This window comes from Diaphorina citri, unplaced genomic scaffold, assembly GCF_000475195.1.
Source record: "Diaphorina citri unplaced genomic scaffold, Diaci psyllid genome assembly version 1.1 scaffold4743, whole genome shotgun sequence".
In the NCBI taxonomy this organism is placed as follows: domain Eukaryota; kingdom Metazoa; phylum Arthropoda; class Insecta; order Hemiptera; family Psyllidae; genus Diaphorina; species Diaphorina citri.
In genome coordinates, this window is record NW_007382137.1 from 1 (window position 1) to 11,673 (window position 11,673).

General features: G+C 36.7%; 1 protein-coding gene across 1 annotated transcript in view; it reads right to left on the minus strand.

Moving 5' to 3' along the window:
- Window positions 1–3,792: 3,792 nt before the first annotated feature.
- LOC103521215 overlaps window positions 3,793–11,673 on the minus strand; it is an 11,206-nt gene continuing 3,325 nt past the window's right edge. Inside the window, exon 2 of the mRNA XM_008486320.3 lies at window positions 3,793–4,884. Coding sequence (XP_008484542.1) covers window positions 4,807–4,884 — 78 coding nt within the window. The 3' untranslated portion in view covers window positions 3,793–4,806. The remainder of the gene's footprint in view (window positions 4,885–11,673) is intronic.

Below are 11,673 nucleotides of genomic sequence, written 5' to 3' on the forward strand. Positions count from 1 at the left end.
GGAGACTTGATGCTGGAATGTGGTGACAGGCTCCCTGCAGAACTGTATGCTGATGAGGTCGAGAAGGGGGACGAGAGAAGTGTAGACGCGGCCTGAGGAGAGAAAAGAGAAGGGGGGAGGGGGGGACAGAAAAAACGGTCGAAATAAAAATAACGAAAATAAACAAATAATGAAAGAGAGAAATAAAAATAGGGGTGAATGTGGGGAAACTAGAAGCGAAATAAAATTGGGTGAGAAATAAATTATTAAGCGAAAATAAAAATCAAACAAACTGACAGACGGAAAAAAAAAGAAGAAAAGGAAGAAGTAGAATAAAAACTTGTGTGGGGAAAAGTAGAAGAAGAAACATATTTGAGAAAGAAAAGTGAAGGGATTATAACAAGGAAATCTGATCGGATGTATACCTTTAGTTAAATAATATTTATTCTTAATTTTTACTGTTAATCAGAAGTAATTTACATTTACGTATATCGTATATGTATGCCCAAAAGATGCGAAATTTTGCGAAGACAAAAAAAAAGCTAAAGATATCTGAATAAATACCATTTTCTATAAGTTTATTGTTTTTATTATTTTATTCATATTAATAGTATTTACAAATTGAAATATCAAGTTGAATATCAACTGAAAAGGATAGAAGTTCAAAGGAGATAAGAGTAGATATATAAATTGCGCTAAAACACAAAACAACAACGCGATTATTATTTGTCTAGCTAAGATGAATTCATTAATAAAAGATGCATTTTATTGGACCATAACCGTATCTATTTGGGAAAAACGATTGTTTCAGAGATGTAAAATTAGTCACAGATAGAATAGAATATGCCTTGTTTATCCTGCTGGGATAGGACTGAAAAGTCCCTTTACCCCAGCAGTCTAAACAAGGCCTTGGGTATTTTATGGGTTCAAGAATACAATTATGGGCAAATGCTGGGCTTTTCTCGTCATGACTTCGCTAAAAACCTTAGTCGGTTCGTTCTCGGAACGGATGACTTCGTCCTATCCTGTTTTTCTTCTCTTTTTGATTTAGGGACGATAAGGCCTTAGCAGTTACAGTTCCCTCTATCAAACCTCTTGAAAAAAAAAAACTTGTAAAAAAATGGCTTTAAATTCCAACAAAATGCATCTGTAGTTACTATACACAAACTAACATAATATTTTATTGAACTGATCAACTCAAAATTTACGTAAAAAAAAAAAAAAAAAAAAATGAGCCTAATATAAAATCGAGAATTTTAAAATATAATAGCCACAACAAAATAAATTTATATTTCATTATTTTTCAGTAATTTAATATATATAAAATTAATTAATTAACACTTTCTATTAATTAATTAACTAATTTTAATTCTTCAGTAATTTAATAAATGCAAAACTAGATTAACTAGCTTTAAATGTAAATCATCCCGTTTTCTTTAACCACGATTGAATAAACTACGGGCTAAAAAATTCCCGGAGGGACGGGCCCAGCTTGTTGAAAATTTCAGCCAATCAGCTTAAACCCAGTTTAAAACTTGAACGGAGTTGAAACCCACTTTATGGCCCCCAGCCCAAGTTAAACTGATTCTTGATCGCTTAAATCAATTTGTAAACGTTCCTTTATTTATTTGAGTAATTACTTGTTAATTATTTATTAATTTTTTAGAAAAAAAACTACAATCTAACCTACATAAAGACTTTAGAAAATAGTTTGTTTTAGTTTTGAAAAAAGTTTCATTTGAATTAATTCTTAAATTATTATTGTTGTTTTTATATTTTTTTATTAGGCATAACATAATACATTAAATGTATAGGATACACTCAGTAGCTTGTTGCCGAATGGAGGTAAAACCTAAGTCACCAAAGGCCTCCGCAGTTATATAGTGACGGTAATCCTCTGTTAAAACAAAAGGGGATTTAGCGAAAAAAAAAAAATTCTACAGTTCCCTCTTTCTTTGCTTATAAATTGTACAGAACTAATTTGGGGCTTTGAGGGCAGTAGGTATTTTAAGAAGTAAACATCTTTCTTTAAATAAATTGCAACTCAAAATGGAATCCCATTTTTAAGGAAAGTTGGGTTATTTTATAAATTATAACAGTAAAATACTAAACGTTAAAATCATTTATAAAATGATTATAATATATGATAAGAAATAATATTTATAATAACATTGTATTTATTTTTTATTATTTTTTTTAGAAAATGACTACCTAGCGACGAAAAGAGAGAGAGGGTTAATTTGGTGGTCCTTCGGGCCGGATCGAAAATTTGAATTAAAAAAAATTGCCTAAAAAAAAGAGTGTTTCAGAACGCACTAAAATTTCTCTCGTTTGATGACACTTCAATTGCCCCGGTGCCCAACTGCTTCCATCTTACCCTGGCGCCACTAAATTTCAGAATGGGAGCAGTTGGAGTCCGCCCGGGTTTCATTGCTGTTTTTATTTCGTAGCAATGAAACAACTGCAAGATTAGACTCGTGATGTCTGTGTCGTAGCATGTCCATCCCGTAGTATGCCTCTCATCAGATGGGCGACAATAGACACAATACTTCGCACTTAAGTGCTGCGTCAACACGAGAACCAGAAAATAACCCGTTTGTTGTATAGATAGGTAGATACCTGATCTTTTTAGTTTGTACTTTGTATGAATGTGTTGGTTGATCAGTTGTGAATTAGCGCCTCGGCGCGAGACAAATAAAATTAATTAAGATTTTCTATAAATAATAAAAATGAGTTTGTTCTTTTTGCTTCTGAATTTATAAAATAAAACACCGTTAAAATAGTTGCAATCGACAAACGAGTGCTTTTTTTTTGTCCATGGTGGGATGCGAACCCGGGACCTTCTGCATACAATACTCACGTCGGATGTTGCCACATTGCCCGCAGTGGCTACAGTGTTGTCAGTGAACGGGTCATGGTTATTATTACTACTGAACGCCGCCGCAAACGGATCATTCTGCCAAACAAAATAGAGGTTAAAGTCAGCTCCCATGGCGTAGTGGTCACTGCGCTCGCCTTGCACGCGGGAGACCCGGGTTCGATTCCCGGCGGGGTCAAGTTGGCGTAGTGGTCACTGCACTCGCCTTGCACGCGGGAGACCCGGGTTCGATTCCCGGCGGGGTCAAGAAATTTGTATCTGCAAAGGATTAACTTCGTGACTGGATGTTGCGGGGCCCACTCAGCCTCGTGAGGAAAATGAGTAGCTATGACATATAAATGCGCATAGCGACCGGTGCCAGCACGGTAGGTAAACATTGGTTGTTAGGATTATTGAGATATGTATTGGGAAAAATCCTACAATGCTGCAGTGAGCACCCAAGTTGTGATATAATAACACAAAGAAACTGCATTTACATTTTTTTGCATTTACAAAATAGATGTTAATAGTAGTAGAATAGAATAGAATATACCCTGCTTATACCGCCCTGCATCTGCCTCGGTAATAGTACCTCTGTGGTTAAGGACATTGGCTCTCAGCCCAGAGGTGCTGGGTTCGAGGGGCCGGAAATTTTCTTACCTGAGTGTTGGTAGAGGCAAAAGGATCACTGGAGAATCCATTGGTTGACGCAAACGCATCTGAAACACAACAACACCAAACATTCAATGAAAATAATAATAAAATTATTTTATTACAGTGGCGTAGCGTGGTCTAAATTCAAGTGTAGGGCGTGTAGGGCTCATGCACAGGTCTACCAAGTCCCATCACAGTACATGCCAGCTACTAATATAAAATGACTTCAAATAAAATTCGAACAAAAATGATTGTACAGTCGAAACTGAATAATTGAGACCTGGGTGAATCGAACCCAAAACCTGGCGCTTACAAGGCAGTCACATTACGTTCAAAGATAAGTCGAACCCGAAACCAAGCGCTTACAAGGCAGCCACCTTCCAAGTTCCTTCCAAGATAAGTAGCCCGGCTGAGACCAGTTTTAGTCAAGAAAATGTTCATTGTTGTGTGGGGCAACCTCTTTGTCAGCCACCAACATCCATAACTTGCTTTAGATATATATATTTAACTTTTCCATCTTTTGTAATGTCAAAACCTTTGTTGTATTATTATTGATGTTAATAAATGAGGCCTTATTAAACTGTTGGCATAATGGGACTTTTTAGTCTTAGCCGACAGTATAAATAAGGTATGTATATTAAATAAATAAATAAATTGTTTACCCCGAAAATCTCTTTAAATGAGGTCCCCTTGTCCCCTCAATTACCCAGGTTCGAGTGTATATAAAAAAAAGAAAAAAAAATCTTACAAATCTCCTCTAACACTTCCTAAAGCTCAGTCTCATCAACATATTTGACTCGAACTTATTGTCAATATAATGTATTTTCCTTTGTCAACTTTTCTTTTCTAAATACTCGACACTACAATTTGGTATCCGAAGGGTCAAATCTGATTGGCTAATCCTGCTAGAATTGACCAATCAAATCTTGGGCCCGTCGCACACATTGGAACCGTAGTTGCGCGACTTTTAGAAGGAAGGGGAGGGAAATGATGGAGACTGTCTATCTCTATCATTTTCATATGTTTGGTTTTGCCAGCGACAATGCGCTACTCAAAGTCACGCGACCAAGTTTCCTATTACAGTTCCGAGCTTAAACCAATTACCGCTTTGGAATCTCAGTCTCTCTTTCCTCTACACTCTACAGGTAGGATAGAGAGGTAGAGCGACATATAATCTGGCAATTTTCTCTTCGTTAACATGACCATACACCCATGGCATCAAATTTTATCTCTGTAAGTTTGTACCATGGGAAATTACCAGAATATATGTCACTCTGCCACATTTCCCTACGTTACAACTTAAACAAACATCTTTTCTACCATTTGACGGGAAAACTATCGCCCTGCTGACTCAACTTAAGCGCCAACTCCAGGTCCGCTTTCTCCTGGTCCGCCTTGCGTTCGGCAATTTTTTCCAACGTTTATCCAGGTTTCCCATTTAGTAATAATAATAATAGTGCTTACTTATACTGCTCGCATAGGACTGAAAAGTCCCTTTACTCCAGCAGTAGGCTACTACTATTATTGTGGTCAAATTCTCAAATTATATTGAGGATAAAATCCCATACCTCGGCTGGGATTGAACCCACGCCCTCCTGTTTACCAGGTGAGCGCCTTGACCACTACACCACCGAGGTAGATAATTTAGACGGGTTCCCAATTAGACAGGTTCGAGTGTACATATTGAAATTATTCAACAATACTTTTTTTGTTTGTTCGACTAATACTGGACCATCGACCATCGCCCAGACCATCGACCATCGCCCAGACCATCAACCATCGCCCAGACCATCGACCATCGCGCCAGTGTGTCCACAACGGAGCCTGGAACCTCCTCATTTAGATACGCTTGAATTTTTATTTACTTTCTATTACTACAGTATAGCGCGCTATATTAGTAATTTTAGGTTAGAATGTTATCACAATGTAAACAAAACCATACCTCCTGCTCATTTAGATACGCTTGAATTTTTATTTACTTTCTATTACTACAGTATAGCGCGCTATATCAGTAATTTAAGGTTAGAATGTTATCAAAATGTATACAAAACCATCGATCATCGCAGAAAAGCAGAAAAATGCTAGACTCAATTTCTTCATGTTCTGTGAGGGTCGGAGGCGGAGCTATTATCAAGGCTCTGTTGAGGTCGCTTCTATTCATTAGCATGGTTTGTTTGTTTGTTTGCTTGCTTGTTTGTTTGTTTGTTTGTTTGTTTGTTTGTTTGTTTGTTTGTTTATGTTCCCTTGGGTCGAGACCAGGCTATGGTCGGTTCTCCGTTGTAAACACCTACTAAGAACCACTGCTTCAGAACAAGTTAAAAAAAAAAAAAAAAACTATCCAAACGAATTAAAGGTTACAGTTATCATATTTTACTCTCTGAGTGTGACCATAGGTTTATATTATTTTCACAAAATTAGAACACCCGTTATAAAAAAGCAATTTTCGGGCTAAAACTATTGTAAGAATTCGAAATAATCCTTGTAAAAAATCAAGTAAGTAGGTATGATAGTAATAAAAACAAATTTGTATAGTTCAGATAAAGAGACCCTAATTTCGGTTGCAAAAACTAGGTGTTAATATGTTTGTATGTATTGAAAGATCATGTAATACATATCTATGGAAAAACATAACAGGTAGGTAAGATTTAACTATTAAGGGTCGAATTTTAAAACCGGATTACCTTTTAGGAGTGGTTAGGCTTAGAGAGTTCGGAGAGGTTTTAAGAATTTTTTTTTAAACTACTTTCAGTTCCTGTCTTAGTTAGTCAAACTAATTGTCCAACATTACTTTCCCACATAGAATAGCTCTCCTAGAAGCTAATCCTGACCAGGATTAAATGATAATCCGAGTTTAAAATTCGGCCCTAAGAACCACTGTTTTAGAACAAGTTAAAAAAAACTATCTAAGTTTTATTTTTATTGTTCTTTTCGGAGATAAAAAAATAACATAGTGTAAAACGTTTAGAAAGATATTGCGTGTGGCATAACCGGATATGAATACGAAGAAAAACTGAAGGAGTAATATAGAGAGATTGAAGGGGAAACATTTTGAAGGCAGCTAGGGAGAAGAGGTAGAAGAAAAGGGGGGGGAGTGAAAAGTAAAAATTACAACTGAAAACATAAATGACAGAGAAAAGCAAAAATAAAACAGTAAAAAAAAAAAGCAGAAAAGAAAGAAGAGAAGAGAGAGGAAAAATCAATCGATTAGACAAAGGGTGAATTTAGAGCCAGGACCACAATTGAGCAGAATTAAGCTTTAACCAGAAAAGAACCATCCACAAATATAAAAAAAATTAATCAACCAAAAGATTTTTTACCCCGTTCCCCTAGTAAAAAAAAAGAAGTAAAAGGTGAGTGTTTCACCGCCGCGCCGTAGCATGCCGTATGCCTCTCATCAGATGGTCGAGAAGAGACATAATACTTCCCATTAAGGTGCTGGGTCAACACGAGAACACCACAGAAAATAACACGTTGAAATATTTTCACTCGAAAAAGAGTACAAACCTTCTGTTCGCTCGTTCCTTTCTGCTTAATGCTGTCTATTGTCTAATTAAAATTCAAACTCGGTTTAAGGTTACCTCTTCAAATCTTAAATGAAGCAATTTGATTGGTTGATGTCAAAAGTTTCCACCAATCAAAATTGTGGCCCCGGCCATTGAACAGACCAATTACAGGGTGGTGAGTTAGTGATGAAAAAACAAGCCAAAGCGAACAACTTTTGAGAGGGGGGTAGAAAAGTGACTTTCAATGTTTCTCCATTTTTTTTACTCCAAATGGCACGAGGCCGAAAAAACTTCGAACCTGATGGGAATCGAACCTATGAACATCTATCCTATCTCCCACAGTTTATTTGTAATAGAATTCTCAATCAAATCACATCAGGACAAAACTCCATATCTCGACTGGGATTTGAACCCGCGACCTCCAGCCAAACCCGATTATCAGGCGAGCGTCTTGACCACTAACAACCAATAAAGGCCAGCCACTCACTACCGTGGTACCTCAATATAACGAAGTCCAAGAGAAATGCCCAAAATTTCGTTATATCAAGGTTTTTGTAATATTTATTTTTCGATATATCGAGCTTAAAATCGAAACTATTTCGTTATATCGATTTACTTCGCTATACTGAGGTTCAAATAAGAGTAACTTCGTTGTACTGGGGTAAAATTCTACTCGGTTTTAAGATCACTTCGCTATACTGAGGTTAAAATTCAATCGATTTCGTTAGTTAAAATCGAAACTATTTCGTTATATCGATTTACTTCGCAATACTGAGGTTCAAATCAGAGTAACTTCGTTGTACTGGGGTAAAATTCTACTCGGTTTTAAGATCACTTCGCTATACTGAGGTTAAAATTCAATCGATTTCGTTACACTGAAGGTCATTTCCTCGGGATCGTGCCCCAAATTACTTCGTTGTATCTATTCTATTTACTTCGCTATACTGAGGTTTTTGCCTCTGAAGGGAAGGGAAAACGACTTTTCTTCGTTATATCGAGGATTTCGCTATATCGAGGTTCCACTGTATCAAGGACCTGACAGGTACACCTGATCAGCCTGCAAGTCTACCTGATACCTGATGAGCACACACATTATACCTGATAATGTGTGTGCTCATCAGGTATCAGGTAGACTTGATAAGTGAGTGGGCTGGCCTAAGGCAGGTGGCCAATTTCTCAATCGAATCAAGTGATAAAATTCAATGCCTCAGCTGGGATTCGAACCCACGTCCTCCTAGTGTTTTATGTCGTAGCAAATAAAACAACTGCTACATTAGACTCATGTGGTCTGTGTCGTAGGATGCTCATCCCGTAGTATGTTCCTCATCAGATGGACGATAAAAGACATAATACTTCCCATTTAGGTGCTGGGTCAACACGAGAACACCAGTTGAAAAATGTTGAAATATTAAACGATTAGATCAAAATTTATTTACAGAATAAATATTTACAAATGGTAAAATAATGTACATATAAGTACAAAATAAAGTTTGATCAAGGGTGGGGTTAATGCCTATGGCATTCTCTACCAAAAATACGAAATAAATACGAATGCATTTTTTTTTTTTTTTAACGGTGTGCAATCGAAATACTAAACGATTAGATCAAAATTTATTTACAGAATAAATATTTACAAATGGTAACATAATGTACATATAAGTACAAAATAAAGTTTTGATCAAGGGTGGGGTTAATGCCTATGGCATTCTCTACCAAAAATACGAAATAAATACGAATGCATTTTTTTTTTTTTTTAACGGTAAAGAATAAATAAATCAAAGAATTATTCCTTAGGTTCGGGACCAACTTTAAGGAATTTCTTTGGTTCGCTAAAACTCCCGAACAGTTCGTCCGATTTTGATGAAATGTAGCGCAAAATGTTCTATTCTTTGAGGGGGTTTTTACAGCTTTTCTTTCTTTCTTTCTTTTCTATCTTTTTACCTGACTAATGAGTAGCTGTGTCTCTTGCAGTCCGTCGCTGAGATGGTTGACCTTCTTGTTCAATTCTTTTTGTTTCTTCTCTAGTTCATGTTCTTCGTGTTTGAGGCTGTCGAGCTCTTTCTTCTTCGAGTGCAGTTCTTCTTCCTGCCGACTCAGAAGGGTTTCCTGATCGGTGGCCTGGGTCCGGAGCTTGTCCACCTGAAAAGAGAGGTTTTCGTTTTTTTAGTGATGGGCCGAGTCCACTCGATTATTATTTTGTTCTACTCGAGTAGAATTTTTATCATTCGGTGCGGAAATCCGCTACGACTGCTACGAGTGAAAAAAAAACTTCTCATTGAGTTCTCTGACCCGAGTCCACTCGCCACATATTATTGCATACCCGTATGCCGAGTGTTTCCGAACGAAAACCCGAATATAACCGATCTGCAATGCATACTATCCACTCGCCACCACTCGCTCGCCTACTCGAGTGAGAAATCGGCGCGGTGTAATTTCCAGCAAATATTCAACTCGAGTAATTTCTACTCGAGTTGGAAAATAATCGAGTTGAGAAATCTCACTCAAGTCCCATCACTAGGTTTTTTTCGAATTATAGACTTTAGGTACTAGACTCTAGGAGGAAAGTTGATAGAGAGAAGAGAGGGAGAGAGAGAGTTACAGAGGGAGAGGGAAATAGATGGAAAAGGTATAAAGGGAAAGAGAGAGGGACAGAGGGAAGAGGGAGAGAGAGAGATAGAGGGAAAACAGCTAAGATCCTATCGTCCCGGAAGCAAAGAGAGAAGGAAGACAGGATAGGAGAAAGACAGCCGTTCCGAGAGAAAACCTTATCTGTTAAGGATAAAATCCGCCCCGGGCGGGAATCGAAACCACGACCCAGCGCTTACAAGAGAGACGCGCTACAAACAAGCTAACTAGGCTGGCTTTTTTTAACGTTTGATAGTAAAGGGACTTTTCAGTCCTATGCTGGTAGTATAATGTATAAACAAGGTATTCTAAACAAGATAGAGGAAACTGTAACAATAAGACCTTGGCAGTTACAGTTAGTTCCCTGTACCCCTTTTAAAATAATATGTACTTAATATATAAATAATAAAAACCCTTCATGCAAAGAAGCAAGGCCATTACATTGAAATTCCCAGGTTACATTGAAAGGTCACATTGAAATTCCCAGTCTATGTACATTTTTTTTTTTTCCAAGATGAGTGTTTTATGTCGTAGCAAATAAAACAACTGCTACATTAGACTCATGTGGTCTGTGTCGTAGGATGCTCATCCCGTAGTATGTTCCTCATCAGATGGACGATAAAAGACATAATACTTCCCATTTAGGTGCTGGGTCAACACGAGAACACCAGTTGAAATATGTGCAATCGAAATAAATACGAATGCATTTTTTTCCCTTTTTTTTTCAACGGTGGGATTCGAACCCGGGACCATCTACTAAGTGGGTGTGTTACTTACCTGTGTTTCCTCCGCTTCGTTTTCCCTGCAACAGTTTTTTATACCGTGGGATTCGAACCCGGGACCATCTACTAAGTGGGTGTTGTTACTTACCTGTGTTCCTCCGCTTCATTTCCCTGTTCACCTCTTTCAATTCCACTCTCGAACATCTCCCCGACTAAACGCGTAAGCGATGTGCCAATACCACAAGGCACGCGAGTAAAGACGGAAGGAGTCAGGTGTCAGAGGAGAGAGAGTTAAAAAAGTTACAGTGAGTGTCACAGAAAGTCCCAGAAGTATCCATGTACAGGGTGCAACAGTAATGGTACAACAACCAGGTATGGGTGGACCGGACAACATGCAAAATAAAAACAAAAGAGAACAAGCCACACTGGAAATGAGTGAACTAATGAACTTAGAGGTGAGGTGCAAAACAAACATAAAATTGAACAGAAAAATTAAAGTTAATTAGAAATAATTAATAAAAATATATATTAGTATTAAATCATAATAGTAATGTGAGGCGCTTTTTTAAAAATAAATGTTTTAAATGAATTATTAAATTCCATTTTTTTCCTCTTGCAACCTCTCATTGATACAGAATGTGTATAGAAATTTTGGTAAAATAAATAAAAAGCAATGGTCACTACATTAAAATTAGGACATTTGATAATAAATAACTAGGTGTAGCTACATTAAATATAGAACATTGAATAATAATAAATAGGTAGCACATTATAAGTAAGGCCAGGATTGCAACCGCCAAAATGCAAAAGGAAATGTAAAATGTACCATTTACATTTTACATTTGCAAATTGGTTTGAAAAAGCATTATTTATGAAATTTTACTATATTTATATAGATGATACTTATTTTTTTATCGTCACACAATTTAGGCCATTAGATTTACGCCATGGGTGTTCGATATACCCATACAATAATCCATAACTTAATTTTTTATATCATGCTTTGTGTTTATTCTGAAAAATATAATAACGAACAAAAAAATCATGATTATGAGAAAAAAAACAAAATAAAACCCAAGAAACAGGGGGTCCTCCACTACATATTTTTAAAATCACAAAAGTTTCAGGGAAAATCACTAGATTTTTAAATTTCTCCCATAAATGGTTAGTTAATTCGTGTTTTTTGAGGTAGAAGTCTCATATAATTTTTATAGTGACAAAATCCTCTAATAGACAATAAAAAAACTGGTTAACGTTTTTTACTTTTCTGACTCCAATAACTTTTTTTTAAAAGCTAGCCAGGCACCTATTGCCAAATGGTCCACCCATGCCG